The 19,491-nt window shown below is 54.0% G+C and overlaps 9 protein-coding genes and 1 non-coding gene across 10 annotated transcripts; 7 read left to right on the forward strand and 3 right to left on the reverse strand.

Annotated features, from left to right (window-relative positions):
* Positions 1-1,130: 1,130 nt before the first annotated feature.
* CC84DRAFT_1195043 (WD40 repeat-like protein) lies at positions 1,131-3,197 on the forward strand. Its single transcript, XM_018181385.1, has 2 exons — positions 1,131-1,375; positions 1,422-3,197. Exons 1-2 carry the CDS (start codon positions 1,161-1,163, stop codon positions 2,791-2,793), a joined length of 1,587 nt encoding a protein of 528 aa, XP_018039467.1. The 5' UTR covers positions 1,131-1,160; the 3' UTR covers positions 2,794-3,197.
* A 672-nt stretch (positions 3,198-3,869) lies between these two features.
* CC84DRAFT_606558 (uncharacterized protein) lies at positions 3,870-5,277 on the forward strand. The gene has a single exon (XM_018186858.1). It carries the CDS (start codon positions 4,055-4,057, stop codon positions 4,886-4,888), a length of 834 nt encoding a protein of 277 aa, XP_018039468.1. The 5' UTR covers positions 3,870-4,054; the 3' UTR covers positions 4,889-5,277.
* Positions 5,176-6,557, forward strand: CC84DRAFT_606087 (uncharacterized protein). Its single transcript, XM_018186857.1, has one exon. It carries the CDS (start codon positions 5,463-5,465, stop codon positions 6,285-6,287), a length of 825 nt encoding a protein of 274 aa, XP_018039469.1. The 5' UTR covers positions 5,176-5,462; the 3' UTR covers positions 6,288-6,557.
* Positions 6,558-7,374: 817 nt separating this feature from the next.
* Positions 7,375-8,421, reverse strand: CC84DRAFT_606634 (uncharacterized protein). Its single transcript, XM_018186859.1, has 3 exons — positions 8,385-8,421; positions 7,872-8,334; positions 7,375-7,820 (listed from the first exon to the last, which is right to left on the reverse strand). Exons 2-3 carry the CDS (start codon positions 8,243-8,245, stop codon positions 7,532-7,534), a joined length of 663 nt encoding a protein of 220 aa, XP_018039470.1. The 5' UTR covers positions 8,246-8,334; positions 8,385-8,421; the 3' UTR covers positions 7,375-7,531.
* A 1,767-nt stretch (positions 8,422-10,188) lies between these two features.
* CC84DRAFT_1257822 (uncharacterized protein) lies at positions 10,189-11,656 on the forward strand. Its single transcript, XM_018184765.1, has one exon. It carries the CDS (start codon positions 10,250-10,252, stop codon positions 11,333-11,335), a length of 1,086 nt encoding a protein of 361 aa, XP_018039471.1. The 5' UTR covers positions 10,189-10,249; the 3' UTR covers positions 11,336-11,656.
* A 70-nt stretch (positions 11,657-11,726) lies between these two features.
* CC84DRAFT_1257823 (uncharacterized protein) lies at positions 11,727-12,105 on the reverse strand (the record flags this gene model as incomplete). Its single annotated transcript, XM_018184766.1, has 3 exons — positions 11,969-12,105; positions 11,812-11,865; positions 11,727-11,752 (listed from the first exon to the last, which is right to left on the reverse strand). Exons 1-3 carry the CDS (start codon positions 12,084-12,086, stop codon positions 11,727-11,729), a joined length of 198 nt encoding a protein of 65 aa, XP_018039472.1. The 5' UTR covers positions 12,087-12,105.
* Positions 12,106-12,972: 867 nt separating this feature from the next.
* On the reverse strand, positions 12,973-14,096 carry CC84DRAFT_1142344 (lipolytic protein-like protein G-D-S-L family; the record flags this gene model as incomplete). Its single annotated transcript, XM_018176364.1, has 2 exons — positions 12,973-13,858; positions 13,925-14,096. The coding sequence occupies 2 exons, from the start codon at positions 14,094-14,096 to the stop codon at positions 12,993-12,995; spliced, it is 1,038 nt and encodes a 345-aa protein (XP_018039473.1). The 3' UTR covers positions 12,973-12,992.
* Positions 14,097-14,722: 626 nt separating this feature from the next.
* Positions 14,723-16,185, forward strand: CC84DRAFT_1257825 (uncharacterized protein). Its single transcript, XM_018184767.1, has 2 exons — positions 14,723-15,833; positions 15,889-16,185. The coding sequence occupies exons 1-2, from the start codon at positions 14,877-14,879 to the stop codon at positions 16,138-16,140; spliced, it is 1,209 nt and encodes a 402-aa protein (XP_018039474.1). The 5' UTR covers positions 14,723-14,876; the 3' UTR covers positions 16,141-16,185.
* Positions 16,186-16,385: 200 nt separating this feature from the next.
* CC84DRAFT_1142349 (serine/threonine kinase 16) lies at positions 16,386-18,084 on the forward strand. The gene is made up of 3 exons (XM_018176365.1): positions 16,386-16,742; positions 16,802-17,399; positions 17,450-18,084. The coding sequence occupies exons 1-3, from the start codon at positions 16,617-16,619 to the stop codon at positions 17,944-17,946; spliced, it is 1,221 nt and encodes a 406-aa protein (XP_018039475.1). The 5' UTR covers positions 16,386-16,616; the 3' UTR covers positions 17,947-18,084.
* Positions 18,085-19,274: 1,190 nt separating this feature from the next.
* Positions 19,275-19,363, forward strand: CC84DRAFT_t34. Its single transcript has one exon. It is a non-coding gene; the product is annotated as a tRNA-Trp (tRNA).
* The last annotated feature ends 128 nt before the right edge of the window (positions 19,364-19,491 follow it).

Consider the following 19,491-nt stretch of genomic DNA (forward strand, 5'->3'; position numbering starts at 1 on the left):
GAGATACTGGCGCTGCTCTCTCAAAGTCTTGCTCTTACTGAAGGCTGACTGACCTTGATTGCTTTTGAGATGCTGGGCAAACTTGTTGCCGCCCTTGTTCTCTCCCTCTTCTACGCCAGGAGCAGGAGCTGCACTGTCAGCATCGTCTTCTTTGACACCCATGATATTGCCCAGTGTTGTGCCCTTGACATTTGTAGCTTCTTGTGCCTGCTTGGTTCTCTCTTTCTGCTGCCTTTTCTCCTTGACCACTCTGCTTCCTCTTCGGCTGAATACAGCCATATCGCTTTGAGGGTCACGAACTGCCGGGACAGGGTCAATTTGCTTGGTGAACACCTTTTTCCCGTCCAAAAATGGTGGCTTCAAGTCGTGGACCAGAATGTGAACTCTGGTCGATTCGTTGTCATCGTCGAAATCGGTGTCAAATGTTCTTCGCTGTGCCACACCAGACTGCAGCATGCGATTCGTCTCCCAAGCGTCTACATCCTTTTGCTTCTGCACCGCTCTTGCGCTTGCCCGGCTGTTCTGCTTCTTCTCAGTGAGCGCAGCCTCTCTCTGCGCGTCTTGCCAAGAGCTCTCTGCCCCGCCGAAAGGGTTGTGTGTGTCGTCGCCGAAGGTGTGTCCGTTCTCTTCGCCGCCGTACCAGTCGCGATCCAGCTGCATCGAGTCAAAGTCGTCCACCATGGCTTCGGGCCCCTCGAACGACTTCTGGTGGGGCGTGCTGCCATCGTCACGGGGCCTCGGCGTGTGCGGTTGCGAGGATGCGGGTGAGTCTCTGTGCATGCGCTTCTGGAATCTGGGCCGGGGCGCTATCGAGAACTCCTCTGTGTCGAGCTTGCGACGTTTCGGGCTGTGACCTCGGTCCATGGCGGGCGGGATGCGGGCGATGCTTGCGGAGAAGCAGATTCCAGGATAGAGCAGCCTGGTATGACTCAGAGGAGGTTCTGGTGCGTGGTCAGAGGCAATTGCAGCGGGCGTTGGTGGAATTGCAGCGGGCGGTGGTGGAAGGGGTTGGTGTGGTGGTGGTCGCTCTACAAATTTCGGAGGAGCTGCGGAGGTTGCGCCACCACAGCCACAGCCCCGCCGCGCCAAAAAGTTCACGTTGAAATTCTTCCCCACGCTTGTCTACGCACGAATGCTTTGCACATCAAGCTATACCCGGCATGTCTATGATCACAGCGACAACCTGGGTGCCGCGCGGCTTTGCGGCGCCCTTTCCGTCTAAATATGTCTTCGACGAGGACGAGTACGACCGCATCTCCAAGCTTGCGAAGCTCCAGCTCGACGATGCAAAGGAAGACCTAGAAGAGGCACAAGGGGAAAAGAAGCGCAAGGAGACCAACGGCAGCAATGGCACGGCCAAGGAGCCCGACACAGAGTACGCGCTCTGGCCATGCCTCCTTGCACAAAGCTAATGCTCGCAGCGAAATCGACGACGACCTCAAAGAGTACGACCTCGAGCACTACGACGATGACGACCAGGAAGGCGCCGGCGACACCATGGCCATGTTCGGCAACATGAAGAACCTGGTGTTCCACGAGAACGACGAAGAGGACCCGTACATCACCATGGAGGGCAATGCAGAAGAAGAGGACGAGGAGCGGGAGGAGCTGCAGATCCTGGCCACAGACAATCTGGTGCTGGCGGGAAGAATAGAAGACGAGGTTGCGCATCTGGAAGTATACGTGTACGAAGATGAAGCGGACAATATCTACGTTCACCACGACATCATGCTGCCCGCGATCCCGCTGGCAGTCGAATGGCTGGACCTGCCGGTTGGAAAGACTGGCGCAGGAGCCGACGCGAAGGGCAATTTCGTCGCTGTTGGCACCATGGACCCGGACATTGAGATCTGGAATCTCGACCTGGTCGACAGCATGTACCCAGACGCTATCCTGGGACAAGGCTCAGAGGACGCAGACAAGCTGAAGAAAAAGAAGAAGAAGAAGTCGAAGAAGGCCAATGACGAATTCCACGTTGACTCTGTTCTCTCACTTGCTGCGAACCGCCACCACAGAAATCTGCTCGCATCATCGTCCGCCGACAAGACCATCAAGCTATGGGACTTGAACACGACCAAGTGCGCAAAGTCATACACGTACCACACGGACAAGGTCTGTTCCGTGTCTTGGAACCCGACAGAGTCGACAGTGCTGCTCAGCGGCAGCTACGACCGTACCATTGTAGCAGCAGATATGCGCGCGCCCGACGCAAAAGCGCCGCGCTGGGGCGTTGAGAGTGACGTCGAGATGGTCCGCTGGAACCCCCACGACTCACACTACTTCTACGTGTCCACCGAGAATGGCATGATCCACTACCACGACGCACGCAACGCGCCGGCCGACCCCTCTCAGTCAAAGGCTGTCTGGGTGCTCCAAGCCCACGACGAGTCCATCTCGTCGTTCGACATCAACCCCGTCATACCGGGATTCCTCGCAACCGGCTCGACAGACAAGCAGGTGAAGCTGTGGAACATCCAGGAGTCGGGCCCCTCCATGGTCGTCTCGCGCGACCTTGGCGTCGGCAAGGTCTTCTCGACGACGTTCGCGCCCGACAAGGAGGTCGGCTTCCGGCTCTCCGTGGCCGGAAGCAAAGGCGCGGTGCAGATCTGGGACACGTCGACCAACGCCGCGGTGCGCGCCGCGTTTGCAAGCAAAGTGCCGCAGATCAAGGGCGACGGGAAGGAGAAGATCGTAGGGCTGGATGAGGCTGAGACGGACTCTGATTCCGAGGAGGGAGAAAGCGGGGACGAGGATGATGGCGGCGAGAAGGGGTACGAGTCCATGGAGGAATAGATGTGCCGGGTGCGAGTACAGAACAGCCTGCGATACCCAATTCCATACGTTTGTCCTACGTTGTTGTGTCGTAGCTGCGCGAGACCCTGATGCGGTGCTTCAGAAGTTCATGTCGTGTGGTGTCGTAGCACAGCGTTATTCCACGCAATGCTGCTGCACCACGTCGAACCTGCACCGGTCTCGCATCAGCCGCATGCAATGCAGCTTCACGGCAGCCCCGTCCAGAGGATCCTCAACCGACAACTATAGGCCGTCAACAACAATATTTTTGTCGACGGTTCCCACACGTCCCCTCACCAAAGGATCTCAAACAACCGAGTGCGCCGTAAATAGCAGCACAAAGCATTAACAGGCAGGATCGCAGCGCACGGTGCGTGCTTACGTAGCGCAGGCCGGGGATGCATGGGTGTGGGCTACACAGGGCAATATACTCGGTGCGGCTTTCATTGTTCGCGACTCTAAATGTGCAACGAGGGGGCTTTGCAACTGGGTGTGCAATTTATGACATAGTTTGGATGGAATTAGGCTGCAAGACTCGCGTGCAAGAGACGGGGCGTGTGGGCTAAGCATGCAGTACTTGTCGTAGACTCAGGAATCGGGACGGAGACAGACAAAGGCGAACATGACTCCTTTGAAGGTAGCAACGATGTGCATATGCGATGTGATGGGCAAGTCAAAGACAATGTGACGCGCCGAAGCTCGACTCGCGGGCGCGACGCAATAGTCCCATGGCTCGCGAGTCGCACGTTGACTGACGCTGCCATTGCAGAATCCACTGCCGCCTGCATGCCAGCTGTCAGACGTCATTTATTGTACCTCGCAGCATTCCAGAAGCCACGAGGAGCGCCCACATGGCCACGTCTGAATGTAATTATCTGCACGCGGCATTGACACTTCATCAAAACAACACACACCCCAACCCAAGGTGTCCTGCCCACGGCAGCGCAACGCCCCATCAGACCAGCCAACCGCTTCCGCCCGCACACTAAATCTCGGCTCGAACTACTTTGCGATGATCTTGGTCGGCCGCCCGCTAGCACGGTCGAGAAGTTGATTGTTCCTGGAGCGAAGAGCGGAACGTCGACCACGGATGGCGCGCTCGTCCGCTTTTGATCGCCCTGCGCGCGCTCGTTCGCTCGCTGCAGACACGCGAACACGACGATCCGCGACTCGCGTCCCAACGTTTCTTTGACGCTGCAGGTCGTTTCGAAACGGCGGGCGCGGCGCGAAGAAACAAAGCGAAGCGAAGCACGGCGTGGGTATGTCGACGGTCCAGCGCGAGGCCAGCGGGCGAGGTCGACCAAGCTCCAGCTCGTCTGCGAGGGATGGAGAGCGGCGCAGACGAGTGAAGATGGGCCATTTGGCGCCCACGAACTGGCGTGGATGGAGGCGCGCTGGCTACGCCACCCAGTGCTGTGCCTGCGCCAGCGCCAGCGCCGTCCATCCCAAGTCAGGCTCGCCTTCGCCCGGCTTACTCAGAGAATCGTCCCTTGCGGCCGGAGAATTAATCCCACGGCGACGCTCAGAAAGCGGCAGGTCTACTCGCCGCGGCCGCCCCATCAAGACCAAAAGGAACGGCGACAAGCCATGCCATCTACGTGAAGAGGCGGGCGCGCTGCTTTGGGGCGCGTCGAAACAGCCGTCATCTCAGATGGCCATGCGGATGGGGGAGCTGGCCCGCCTGGCGAGGCGGCCCCTGCTGCTCTCTGACACGCTGGCTGGCTGCGGGCGCCGCGATTCGCTGCGCTCTGCAAACGCAGCGCGGGCTGGGCTCGCCGTGGGCGTTTGCACTGCAGCGAAGCCGGGGACGGCCGGGCCATGGCGGCCTGTTCCCTGCGCCTGCCCACGAGCCGTCCTGCCAATCTCTGCACCCAGAAGGCGCGGCCGGCTTAGCCTACCACAGCAGCGCGCACCACGATGCAGGGCTCCTGCCCAAGCTGCTGGTTTTTCAACAACGCCCTCCCTGCTCGCCTCGTTCGCTCGACAGAGTCGCGCTCCTCACTCACCCTCCCTTCCCTTCGCCTTGCTTCGTTGCTCTTGCGTGCCCTACGGCAGACTTCACTCCCTCTCGCGACCCGGTGTACGCTCCTTTTGACGCTGGACCTCACGCTCTTTGACAGACCCTTGCTTCTCCCCAAACTCACAAACATTCACCCTTCACGTGCTGCGAGCCAGCATCCCGAGGACCACACCCAAAACCCCGAAATCCATCACATATCGACTTGCGTTTTCTGACTTGCGACTGCACGACCTCGGACTGCACCGTCAGGCCAGCTCTGCGCCACTGCCGCCGCGACCTGCAACTGCCCGTACCACAGGCCCAGTCCGCCTCCATCACCGGGTTGCACCAACAGCGCACACGCGCTCCGCTGGAAACCACCAGGCAATTGTCACCAGCCCTTCTCACACGCCTCGCACAGCGCTGCAACACTCGAGAGTGCCACCAAGTCAGCTGTCTTGCTGCATCACGCCAACGCCCTGCTCCTTCCTCTCGCGGCCCAGGCTTTGCGCCAATTTATCCGCGACCATCCCCCCGCACCACACCTTATCGGAGAAGCGACCCCATTTCTGACTTGCCGCAAAAGGATCCCCGGCCCTTATACCGACTCCATCTGGCCTCTCTACCGTAGTTGATTAAAAGTAAATCTCGCCCGGATTAACTCCCCACCATGTCTCTTGCCCGCAGCTTTACGAAGCGTATGAAGCGGCCCTCCAACGATGCCGTCCCCTCCACCCCCACCATGTCTCGCAGCCAGAGTGTAAAGAACCCCGGCCTCACCATTGACCGCGCCAAAATTTCCGCACCTGTTGCTCTCGTCTCGACAACAAATATGCTCAGCTACAACGCCCCGGACATCGTGCCCATCAAGACGCCCTCGTCGTCGTCCATCTCAACACATTCGGCCGAAGACTCGGATCACAGCAGCTCGACACGCTCGAGGGCGTCGTCGCACGCCTCGCGCGACACTTTGACAGACGCCTCGTCAGTGAGCTCGTCGTCGCCCACCTCGCCAACACCGAACCACCTCACCGGCTACTTCGCTGCTGCCAACAAGAACGTCCGCAAGTCCGCATCCTCGGGCAACCTCCAGCAGCTGAAGGAGCACGTCGACGAGGAGCCAGCTGTCCCGGCGATCCCGGAGCGCGCCCTGTCCCACAGTAAGCGGGCACACGAGCGCCTCGCACAGAAGCGGTCCCTGCAGAACATCTCGCGCACCCGGTCCTCGCGCGAGCACCGCGCCTCGGTCGACATGTTCAACGCATCTATCAAGGAGGAGACGCATCCGTTCGGCGCGGAACTCGAGCAGCTCAACGAAGTCGCCGAGGAATTCAACGGCGTCGTCCGCGACGCCGAAATGGCCGCCGACCTCGCCGTCATTCGCGAGCGCAACCTCGCGTCGTTCTGCGCTGCCGACTACCTCGCCGAGATCCAGCCGCTGTTCGCGTCAAGGTTCGGCAGCGTCGCGCAGCCGGCGCCCATGGCGTGGATATAACAACATGCACTCGCCAGCAATGCTGCACAAAAAGACGGCTGTGACGATTCTACTTTATTACTTCCACTGTATATATCTTTTTTGTCTTGCGAGACGGGTACGTTACGAACCACGCTTCTCGGGAGATGCACATAATCACTATTCACCCATCTATCTATCTTCTATGTCTGGAGGATCGGTCGCCTTTGGGAAACGGAACTGGCGTTGCTCTTTTGGAATGGGCCGGGAAAAAGATATCCGGTTCAATTTGTTGTTTGTTTACCTCGCTCTGGAAGGAGGAAGGTGTGATATTTGGTCACGCGCTAACTGCGGACGGCCGTCCTATCTTTACGATTTTATAGGTGTATATGAGGACTCAGATGAGGGTTTCGAGGGTAATGCACTATTTTCGAGTACCTGCACTTTCATGTTCGACGTCTGTGAGGTCAAAGCGAAGTGATGCGTGAGACGGCAAGCGAGGGGGGTGAGACTGTACGACGTGACTGCCTTGCTTGTGTGAGTTGGAGCTGAGGTGAGATGAGTTGACTCGAGACCCGCCAGCTAATGAGCGGGTAGGTGTGGAGTGTGCAACGGGTTATGCGAAGGGGGAGCATCATGTTGGGCAGATGGGTGGAGGGGGGTTGAGCTCGGCTGCTCGTGAGTGCGGAGAGCAGGCGGAGAGGGAGGGTTGCATAGCGACATTGCCGACCTGAACAGGTGCATGTGCTGCGTTGCGTTGCGTTGCGTTGCGCGTGAGTGCAGAGTGTGGGGTGGGGTATGTAGCAGCGGGCCGGTGGGGTCGCAAGTCAGTGGCCATGCTCCTCTCGGGGTCCACCGACGTCGCGCCCGTCGATTGGCTGTTGCATTCGCTCGGCGGAGTCTCATCCAGTCTACGTATGGGTTCTTTCTCCCCGCGCGGTAGCGTGTCGTGGGTTCGTGGGAGGCGAGCATGTGGGCGGCACTGCGGTGGCATATGCTTGGGGATGCGCTGGAATGCTCTTGCGAGGGTCTTCTCTTCCGTTGCGCGAAACGGTCAGCAGTCTTCTGGTTACTTGTGGGATGCGAAATGGCGAGCAAGGAGTGAGGGATGGAGCGGCTGTCAGAGCGGCTGTCAAAGCGTCAACGTGCGAGTGTGCATGAACCCAGATGTTGGATAGAAGAGATTCTAAGCGTCTACCCTATTATACACAATAGCCATCATAGGCCAGAGTTTGCTACCGTTTTTCCTGAGGGTTTGAACCTGATCAAGGGGTGTTTGCAGGGGTCTACGGACCTCCCGAGTTTGGCTGACCCGAGGGAGCTTCGTAGTGTTGTGCGGTTTGTGGACTTTGTGGAATTATTGACCATGGATACTGTGCGGGTTGTTGATGTGGACTTGGTTGAGCTCGGGCGGTTGGTCCGTATCTATCGGTTTGTTCAAGTCCATACTGTCCAGAGGGGAGATGCAATCTAGATTGTGGCATGGGGGAATAAGCAGGCGCTTGCGGTTCTGCTGGTGTTGCTTGTCCACATTGAGAAGCATCCGATGTTGTTGAGACCTGAGAAAGAGGATGACTGCAAGACGTATTAGATGAATGAGATGAGCTCGGTATCTGCGGTACTTACGTTGTTTGAGAGAGTGTCGCTCTTCCCCAGACAAATTTCACTAATCTTCCATCTGCGCCGTACACTGGCTTGTAGTAGTCGCTATGTTCCTGGCTCCATGTCCACGGATGATCACTCGTTCTCGAGGAAACCGAAGTCGTCTGAGCTTGTTGGGGCGCTGTGTTTGCATTGATCACTGCGCTTACTGGCATTGGAGTGCTGCTCATGTCTCCTGCGGGTTGGGAGCTTTGTCCCGCGTTGCCAACCGAGCGCTTCGACTCTGGTCGCTCAGATTTCTTGTAGGCCCCTTCTAAGTCTTTCTTTGTGGCAACAGTAACGCTTTTAGTCTTCACTATGTCGCGAATGTTCTGAAACATTCTGTCCACAGTGATCATATGAGCGTAGGGCTCGTTTTCGTACACTGCCACTACAATCCCACATAAACGATTCTCTTGGATAACCCACGTTCCAGAGACTCCTTTGGCTAAGTTTGCTATCAGCTGAAAATTCTATACTCATTGATCCTGGACTTACGCAAGCGTCTGTCCAGTTCGATTTTTTGGGTGAAAAAGACACCATTCTTGTTTCGCAAGTTAGCCGAACCCTGAAGTAGATATCCCTTCATTGGTGGGCTGTTGGGGTTGTTGTCGAGTAACAGAAACACCTGACCTGGAATGGCTGTTTTGGAGTATATGTTGCTATCGATGTGGGCTTCACGCTCACCGTGAATCTCGTATGAATTGAAGAGTAGACGCTCCGATGATAATCCCAGTTCGATCAGAGCAAAATCCGCATCATTAGATGCTAGTTTGTCATCCGCTGGCGCGAACGGCTGAGTTTGGCCGCAGAAGCAAGCAAGTCCATCGAAAGACAGGTCATTCCATTGACTCGGCATATGCACTGTTGCGATATCCTTTTTGGCACGAGGATGATTGAGATCCATAGGGTCATCTAACTCTGATTCGGAATCCGGTTCCGACGTCGAAACTTGAGAAGAGCAAGACGAATAAGGTCTTGAGACTGGTAGTTTCGGAGGTGCGATCATTCCATGTGCGGTGGTTAGCCCGTATATTTTGCCGTCGACCTTGATCAGCCCACCAATTGTGGATATGCTCTCGATGTCAGTATCGTTAACTGTGGTGCTGATTTTCAGTTTGAGTCCGCAAGCAGAGTCGCCGTCGATCCATGGCTGAATCATCCGAACTTGGTTGATGTTGTTTTCTTCTTGGATTGGGAGTTCCTTTTGTGCGCCCGCCGTCAAAGGCAGGGCTTCAGCTTCTGTTGCAGCGAGGTGCGGAGCTCCTAGCCTGACCTCTACTCCTCCCGAACAGAACGATACCAGATAGTCCAAGTCTTTAACAGCTTTCTCGAATTCCTTACGACACGTTTTACTTGTACAACGAATGCATACCGTTGGCTTGAGTTCCACAGTCGTGTCTTTCTTAGTTACGTAACCGGCCATGCGCAGCTCAGCTTCGAAAGTTTCGTCCGGTAAAGACCAACTTGACACCGCTGCGAGGTCCTTCATCAACCGGGGAAGTATGTCTTTCTCCCATTGGATCAGCAAGGGTTGGGGACAAGTAATTTTCCTCGTGCGCCCAACACAAAGTTTCCCTTTGGATCTCTTCGGTTTAAAGTACACCTTGTTGTCCCAAAAGTCGATGTCTGGGGACCCTACCTCCACATGGATAGCGTATGGTTGTTTCTCTGTGCGACCTGAGTTCGGAGGTCTACAGTCACCCAAAAGCTTGCGAGATTGTGGACTGCTATCGATCAACGCAGAACTCTGGTTGGGGCAACCTTTCTGATAAGGTCCAGGATCTTCGTCGGATGCGATGTTTGACACTAATGGCCGTTCGGTCCGTGCAGTTCTCCGATAATCCACATGATTGTCGCTGTTGGTATCCTCTCCTAGCGATAAACCGGACAGCTTCTCAGGCTCTACAATTTGATTGTGGGGGGTGAAGAGGCCCAGATTCATCAGAACCACAATGCGACGGAAGAGGCTCACTTGTCGTGGACTGTTGCCCATGGCCAGATACTTGAGCCATTGCTATGTTCATCAAGAGCACAGCGTATCTTAGAGTGTGAGTGAGATGGCTACGTCGAGAAGATGGTGAAATAAAGCAGCTCGTAAACTTACTGGTCCTCATTTGTTCGCGATTTTACTGAGTAAGCTTCGACCCCGCCGCAAAAAATCGTTCACCGGTCTGCACGCGCTGATGGCGCAGCGCGAACGTGGCTGTACCTTGACCATTACCGGTAGAGTGGCGCAATTTTTGCTTTCGATTTTGATCACCGGCGATGTTCAGGGAGAATCACCAGCGTCTTCCCTAACATTGCACCCTCCGGTATTTCCTCCACATTCTTCAGGCATCGCCGCAGATTACGCGAATACCATGAGTCGAAGTGGCCCATTCATTGTGGCAGTTCGTGAAGATTTTCATGCCGCCACACGCGCTTCCAATCTAGAGCTCATCTACACAATATGGGCGAACACTGGACTATCCCTCGAGAACTTCCGACAAAAGGAATATACAGCGTTCCTCGCCTATCTGAGCCAGGAGTCCTCTTATATGGAGCAGAATCAACGACAGTTCGCGACTGATAGTGTAAATGGGGCTATTGCTTTAGTTCCATTGCTCAGAAACAACGTCAGCGCACCGCGGCACGAAGTTTTAGCCATTTGCCAAGAACGATTTCCAGGGGTGGATGAATCCATCTTGACTCGGACCATTGAGCTTGCGGCTCGGATTTGGTTGACGACCAGAGTGGCACTTGTCGATAGTATCATGGCGGTCGTGAAGACTAATTATCGAATGCTCGAATGGCCAGCAGAAATCTCACTTAGAGAAGCGGTGCAATCACAATTCACTTTCGAAGATCCGGCTGATAAAATGGACATTCTGTTTGGTCCAGACCTGGATCCGAGCCTCACTGCATCCGCCCTTGTTGAAATTTGCGGTGTAAAACTGTCATGGACTTCCAATCTGATGGACCACCTGCAGCTCGACAAACGCCATCGCGTCTTGACCGTTTATGAACATAAGATCTGTCTGCTTAATCATACCAAAGGAATCGACTCACCTTACCCAGTTGACCTCTTGCATGAGACCATAGATACACTCAACCTGCTTTTTCCATTTGGTCACGGCCCGACCAAGGATTTACTCCGAAAGGAGAACAAACTATCATTGTACGGCTTGGGAACCTGCAATCGGGAGCGCCGTCTGAAAGTCGCAGACTACCGCGTTTGGCGGACACAGATCACGGGTTTGATCGAAGTGTTCAACGAGCCGCCTCGTAATTGGTGGCAGTTGCTCAGCGATCGAAGGGATCTGAGAGGATGGGCAACGTTCTGGCTCGGTCCGATGGTGCTACTTCTGACGATTGTAAGCATCGTAACCGGGACTGTCAGCTCAGTGTATGCGGTCAAGCAGTACAATCTCGCTCGCGCACAAGCTTGCGCCGCGTGTGCGATGTGAGACAACCCAAGAGCTCAAACTACAGATTCTCAGATCGGCACCATCGTCAGCTTAGAAGCGCCTGGAATTCGCTTATCAGGCACTCATGGGTGTTGCTGGAATCTTGAGAAGAGATTTGAACTTCACTGTGGGGTGAGGACGGAGGAAGAGGAGGTTGCAGTTGATGTGGAGCAGGTGCAAATGACTAAGCAACGTCCATCACAGGAACGGCGTCCTTCCCAATGGCATTTTCCACGTACAGTTGCGCATAAAACATTCTCTGATGAGTTATTCGAAGTTTTGTTGTACTGTGATTACATTTCCACGGCGTTTAGATATCCCAAAGGGCACCAGGCAGCCTCGGCGCAACCACTTTCCCACATTTATCAATCGAATGGGTACTACCGCTCAATCACAAGCACCTAGTGCACGCGCAGCCTATATGATCAGTGTCAGTATTCATTTACTTCTACCACAGATATTTCAACCCGACTTACCTCGGTCCGCATATCCCTGCCCACTGCAGCAGTCGTTGAAGTTGCTGGTCTCCGCTGCTCAGAGAAAGGCGGTTAGCTGACATGGCCAAAGATATAGATCTCATTCATGTAGCCAGCCTAAGAGCGGCCGTTTTTCAAGAGGAGAAACAATACTCACCACCTGCCCCGAGGCAGCGTTTCTCAACGAGACTCTCGGCTGCGCCAACGTTCTCGACGGAGGGAGCGGCCATGACGGTGGCAAAGAGAGCGAATACGGCGGTGAAAACGATCTTCATGGTTGCGGTGATTGGAGCGAATTGTGGGAAGAAGGCTTTGTACGGCAGATTTAGTTGCTTTGTGTTTGGTTGCTGAATCTGGACGCTGGCTAAGGCTCCTTATATACCCATGGTACTGCACCTGTTTTCAAAATCAAACAAACGCGGGACTTCGGCAGTGAGATCAAAATGTGTCGATCAACTCGGGTCCGTTGGAATACCACCGAAAAGAAAAGAGTGGATGGTATAGCCAAACAAACTGCAGTCGTATGACCACGTGGACACAGTCCTGTGTCACTTCAGGTAGAATGTTTACGGAGGCCTAAAGCTATCAGTCTTCCAGGAATGCCATTCGATGGGTATATGAGGTTGAACGCGTCATGGTGGGGCCAAGATATGGCTTAAGCTTATGCTTGGGGTACGCATTAGGAGTATGGGCATGCAACATAGTAGAGACCTGCATTCTAACGTTGACCGGTGGGATACATGCACGGAAGAACGAGTCCAGTAAAACAACGGATCTCCAGTCCAAAGCGCCGTTGGAACCGAAAGCAGTATGAAGATCCCAGCCAAACCATGTCTATAACGTAAAGCGTACGGTAGCATAATGCGAGGCTCAAAGCACGTTTCTACACAGTCATCTTGGCAGTCCCTGCTACTTACGGGTATGATGCTCGGTCGTAATGATCCGATATGTTAGAAATCCCTGCGATGCCCCAATATGACTAAGCGCTAACGTTTAAGAAGTTGAAGCAGCCTGCATTAGGTATATGGCGAGGAGTACATTACTAACCCCGCTCTTATAACCCCAAAGTTATTGTGGATCTCCACGATTGTACGAATAGTATTTTATTGATTTGAAGATTCTTCGCATCGATGAATGCTATAGCGTGACCAAAATATATTTACTCTTCTTCGACCCTGACATCACCATCCAAGCGCTTCTGCAATTGCGGATGCCAGAATTGGCGCCTCCGCTGCATTAGTAGCAATGTTGGGATGGTAGTCACATCCGACATCCGATCCCTGTGTCGGCCAATCCACAACATGGACCTTCGTGCCGTTCAACCGGGCAGCCGCATCAGTGAAAGCCTTTGTTTGCGCAGTGTGCTGTGCTTCTCCTGCAGGGTAACCATCGCCGAGCATGGGAGACGTGACCAGGAAGAATTGCGCCTTGGGATAATGCGTCTGGACGGTGCGGATGAAAGACACTGTTGCCGACGTGAAATTACCGACGTCAAGAATCGGGCGGTTGTTGTTGTCAACACTGAAGTCGTTAGTGCCGAGAGCGATGACAACGGCGTCGGGCGTTTCTTTCGAGGGAAAGGTATAACTGTTGTCGGCGTCCTGGGCACCGTATTTGGTCCAACGACTCGTCATTGTTGGGCCGCCAGGGGACCCGTAGGCAGTGTTTCGTACGAGGCCTATGCCGCTCCAGGCGACAATGTCGTAGTCGGCTTTCAAAGAATTGGCCGCCAACACAGCATATGTATTGGGGTTGTCTTCGAGTTCAGCGGTATTGGTGCAAGGAAGAACGCCATCCATGCCATAGCCGACTGTGATGGAGTCCCCAATAAATTCGATTTTTCGGTGGGATCTGGGATCTTTTCCAAAGGAGCCATCGGTCGTGACGTTTCCGACAAAGATGCTCCCGAATAGTGCTTCTGACCGCTTTCGTAGGAAAACAGTATGGTGGCCGTTGGCCAATCCGGCTGGCGTAGAAATACTTGAGGTGTTGACATTCGCAATGACAGTGGACTTTCCATCGACAGTAAGCAGGACGCTGTTTGCACCTACATTCATTTTCCAAGGTTAGCCGCACCGGTTTTGAAGAGCAAGGTAGTCATCAGGTATCATACCAGTCACAGACTCAAAGCCGATTGTTGCTGAAGATCCACTGAAGCTAAAGGCCACTCCAGTGCCCGCCCATGTCAGCTCCCTCGTGGCCGGATTAACACGGCCTAGGAAGCGGACAGCTTGCGCAACCTCCAATAATGCCAGAGACAAAGCGGCGGCGCTGAAATGCTTCATCTTGAGGGTAGTGAACGTGCAGAGAACGACAGCATCGACCAGTGGTCAACTCCAACTATATACTTCCTCATTTCGGCGCTTTTGCGATCGTTGCAAGATCGTCCGAATCAAGACCGGGGCAATGCAGTGATAGTTCACGTTAGTAGCTTCCAAATAGATTGGTTTCCATCTACAACCCGCGGCTAATTTTGTTAGCGGCGACAAATCGATTTCCCCCAGTCAGGAACGTAGGAAATTCGTTAAGTGCGCGCTACCGGGCACCAATCCATACTTCAGTATACCCTCTCCGCGGCGCCGAAGTAGCATGATATATCAAATAAAACTGTCGATCGGGCAGAGGGGTTCATAGTGAAGTAGCGGAAGAAATTCCTCCTGTCAGCGTCACGAAGCTTAGCGGGACAGAGCCATCAGAAGATGTAGAGAATATATAGAAGAGAGTCGTAGTATGAACAGCATCGGATTCATCTGCGCATCTTTAGATGATGTTAGATCGTGGAGGCGACTGACGTTTTCGATCGGTCGATGCTGGAAATCCAGTGAGGATGAGCCACTAGGACTAAAGGGGCAGCGCTGGCTGACTAAGGACTTACGATCGCGACTTCCCCATTCAAACGACTAACCCTTCAGCGCGACGATGAAACATCATTGCTCCATCAAAGGCTCCAGAATCGAGAACCGACTTCGCAAACTTCACTTGGACCCGGTTGCTGGTCAAGGCCCTTCCGCTCGTGCCATTGGTGCAATACCAAGCTCTTGCGCCGAACCCTTCTCTACTTATCTATGGATTCAACGAAACCTACAAGAATGGCCAGATTCAACGACCTGAGTGTGGATCTGGTCTATGTAATCTTCTCTCATCTGGAGTCGCAAGGGACCGATTTGTGCAATCTCGCCTTGACTTGTCAGCTATTTCGTGACATCGCTCAGCGCTTTATCGTCCGGAACGCTTCTATATCCCACAGCGTCCGTGGCTCGCGCACCAAAATGTTTCTGAGAACGTTGCTCGACCGACCAGACCTCGTTGTTCATGTGCATCGGCTGGAACTCAACCTTCTCCGAGAAGACATCCACTGGCCAGAAGAGCAACAAGCCATCAATCAAATCACGCGCCAGCTCACGAATCTGCGAGAGTTCTGCTACCTTTCACGCGACTACAAAGCGTGGCACTACAGTGTACCGTTGCCGCTGAAATGGATACGAGAACACGCGCACGATCAGATCCGAAGGGTGGAGTGGCAACACAATATGGCGCCTCACGAACTGCGCAAATGCATGGAGCTTCCTAGCATTGATTTCATTCGCGTGCGGGAGCTTCAAGACGACTCTTCAGGGCGCTTCTCATCGTTCAAACTTCCGGCTCGCAAGCATCGCACGTCGTCCCTCAAGGAGCTTCGCGTTGGCTCACCAGGCACAATGGCTTATGAAGCTCTCATACTACTGCTTCAGATGCCGAAGTGCCTAAAGAGGTTCACGCTCGAGTCTTACGACACTTATACTTCGACAATGGAGCCGACGGCCTTGATACCGCTGCTTGAGGCGGTCCAGGACTCTCTGGAAGAGCTGCACGTAGAAACTCGTCGCAACATGCTTTCACCATTCCCACGAACAGCGAACTTCTCGAAGTTCTCCTCGGTCAAGAAGATGTCTATGCCCTTCCGATACATGTTCCAGCGAGGAGCTGCGGCATCAGAGATTGGTGCTGAGACCTTCCTTCCGCCCCAACTCAGCGATCTCACGGTAAGTTGAACACCCCAGGCTCATCTATTGGCCATTTGCTAATACCAAGAAATAGATCTCGTTCGTCTCCACAAGATCAGCAAAGCTCAGAAGGTTCTATTCTGATAGCAGCGCGGCCCTCAACGGGTTCATTGAGGACCTAAACGGGCGGGAGGGAGTGTCTTCAGGGTTGCCACAGTTGACTCACATCACATTGCAAGAGCACGATTCGCATCTGAGTTTCCATCCTGATTTCGACCATGAAGTGCTTCAGACTATGATGGAATCTTGGGACTTGTCCAGACTCAATGTGGAGTACCGCCACTGAGGCAGCATGCATTTCTTGTTGTTTGAGCTCTATAGGTCAGGCATCCGATTTGACTCTCATTGCACTGATCTCACATGTCCGTGACAGCCGCATACCTCCAATCTTAGGTGCAGATTCCCATGTGTTGCTCGTTTGAAAGCGGATGCGCTTCGTTGTGAGGTTCCCAAAGACGCGACGCGTGGCTGACAAACACAGCCACATTCATCACACATCTTGGCGCATCCAACGAACCACCTCTCTGCTTGGCCGCAGCCGTTGCGCAACTCGAGCTTACAACGATCACACTTCCTCTCCACGCGCCGAGATATTTCAATTGCCAGCACAGCACCTTTCGCCTCGCCTCGCCTGTCACACACCGACCTCCCGGTGTCGCGCATCCCTTGAGTCTCCGCCCGCGCGGAGGTCGATTAGCAGCTCCGCATAGCTGTCCAGAACCAAGCAACACTCGCACGCACAGCTTCCGCACCACCGCCGCCATGTCGTTACAATCCTACTTCCTCGACGTCATATACTCGTTCACAAACTGCATGGTGTGCTTTCCCGGCTCGCCGAACCTGAAAATAAACAGCCGCAACTTCAAGATACTCCGGCTGCTCGGGGAGGTAAGCAAGCCCGCCCGCTGCGAGTCCCCCGCCCACACCCGCTCTAACACTGCGCACAGGGTGGCTTCTCCTACGTCTACCTCGTCCAAGACAATGCGAACCAGCAGCTCTTCGCCCTCAAGAAGATCCGCTGCCCCTTCGGCCAGGAATCTGTCTCGCAGGCCCTCAAAGAAGTAGAAGCCTACTCGCTCTTCTCGCCGCATCCAAACATCATCCACTCGATCGACTACAGCGTCGCGTCGGACAAGTCAGACCCCAGCGCCAAGACGGTGTACATCCTCTTGCCGTACTACCGCCGCGGAAACCTGCAGGACATGATCAACGCGAATCTGGTCAACCACACAAAGTTCCCCGAGAAGCGGCTCATGCAATTGTTCTTAGGCGTGTGCAAGGCGCTCAAGACGATGCACCAGTACCGGATGAGCGAGGGGCCGGGCGGCGCGCGGAGCGAGGGCAAGGCGAAGAAAGTAAGGAAGGATGCCGCGCGCGCGGATGCAGAGGCAGCTGAGGCCATGGAGATGCGGCGGCATAGGGATCACGATGATGACGACGAGGCGGAGGGTGAGGGCCTGCTCGAGAGCGGGGAGGCGAGTCTCGCGCAGGAGGGCATTGCGCCGGGCGGGGAGCGCGCGTATGCGCATCGGGATATCAAGCCCGGTATGTTCAATTCCCAGAACGCGAGGTAGAAAGACGGCTAACAACCACAGGCAACGTAATGATCGACGACGACGGCGTTAACCCCATCCTCATGGACCTGGGCTCCCTCGCGCCCTCGCCCACCCCGATAACATCGCGCTCGCTCGCCCTCCAGGTCCAAGACACCGCCGCCGAGCACTCCACAATGCCCTACCGTGCGCCGGAACTCTTCGATGTAAAAACTGGCAGCGTAATCGACACCAAAGTCGACATCTGGAGCATGGGCTGCATGCTGTACGCTTGTCTGGTGGGCAAATCGCCGTTCGAAGCGCGCAGCGATGAGACAGGGGGTAGTCTGAGCATGTGCGTGTTGGGTGGGGACTGGAGGTTTCCGGATGAGGGGAGAGGGGCGAAGAAACCAGCGGATGGCGAGGGCATAAGTGAGAACGTCAAGGAGGTCGTGAGGAAGTGTCTAAAGGTTGAACCCGGGGAGAGGCCGGACGTCGACCAGCTTATTGAGATGGTGGAGGGGGTTATTGCAGAGCTGCCTGAGGACGGATCAGAGTAGGGCGAGGGAAGCGCGTGATTGCGAGAGCATGTAAGAGCGGACGGTGTTGATTATAGGTGTACTTATTCGAATTTTCGAGGTCACGACGCCATGGTGTGTAAGAAAGTGCTTTAGCTGCAACCAATATACCCTTCTACGTTCCTCAGCGCATAATACCTCTGCTTCTATCGGATATGTTCCTTCTTATGTCAAGTATAATACTATCTCTCAAGTAGATTTGTGCCTCGCTCTTCCTGAGGTATTGGGAAGACCAGAACTTGATAGGCGATCTCTCTGAAAAGCTTCCATATCGTTTAATGGTGTATACGCAATTTCTCTCAATTATCCAGAAAGATGTAAGTCCAGGCTAGAAAGACGGTTTTAATCACGTGCTGTACCATTTGGAGCATATGTCGGAGTGTGAGCCAGTGCCGAAATATCGTAACAGGTTCCTGGGAGAAGCTGAATGTTTGCAGGAGTTGTAGCTGGCTATGCGAAGCCATCGTGCCCTAGATAAAGAGGCAGGGTTTTCCAACAGCGGATCCCTTGATGTGAGAGCTGCTGTGTGCGAAGTTGAAGCGCACATCGGCTTGTGGCAGGCTTTGTATGGCGCAGATAATTGAAGGGTTGTGTGGGCGCTGTTCCTCGTACGTGTCGTATGTCCTGGGCCAAATGCTGGCGAGCATCTTACAATCCATCCAACACACCAGTTCTCGTGTACATTGCATTGCAAGAGTCAGTATCGAGACTTCAAGTGCTATCACAGCAGGCGTTGCCGAAGAATCAATCGTCGTGACTTTTTCTTGCGCTTTTTCAGCGATGCCGGTGGTCGCACTTTCTGCATGGTAATTTCCAAATGGTTCTTTCCTAATTTGATGTATACAATAGATACCAATTATTGCTTGCTTCGTCATAGTAATTTTTATTTATCTCTTTGTGATTCATCTGTAATACAGCACTCGTGGACTTCGCCATCCCGTGCAACGACACCTGCGTCTCTTTTCCTTTTTAGCGCCTCCAAATGATATGGTGCGATTAGCGCTCTTTGGCTTTCAATCCTTGGTTTTTAATGGTCACCAAGAACAATACGCGTTTTTCGCCGGCCATCTCGACGAGCGGGCTAAAGGGAGAGATAGTGGGTCCGGTTGGAGCCTCATAAGCGAGTTCATATGACTCATAGCTCAGCATCTAGGCATGCTCTAGTGGACCGGAAAGCGAACCCAAGCTAAAGTGCCCAGAATCGCATTTTCGAAAATGTCCCTTCGCCTCCAAAGAATTCTCCCTTTCATTGGAAATATATATTTATTACTTGAATTCAATTACATCCAAAAAAGAGGGTAACAGCTCATGGCCCGCTGGCGCAACGGTAGCGCGTCAGATTCCAGATGAATTCATTGGAACTTCCTGAAGGTTACCTGTTCGAATCAGGTGTGGGTCACATCTTTTTGCGGTTTACTCAAGCCTCCCAACTGGCGGATCTTCCGGATTTTTTTGGGATTGTCAGGCCTGCTGTGCTAGCAGTAGCAATGTTGGAGACAAGTACGGACTCGGTTATTCTTCTGTCCC

This window comes from Paraphaeosphaeria sporulosa, assembly GCF_001642045.1.
Source record: "Paraphaeosphaeria sporulosa strain AP3s5-JAC2a unplaced genomic scaffold CC84scaffold_3, whole genome shotgun sequence".
In the NCBI taxonomy this organism is placed as follows: Eukaryota; Fungi; Ascomycota; class Dothideomycetes; order Pleosporales; family Didymosphaeriaceae; genus Paraphaeosphaeria; species Paraphaeosphaeria sporulosa.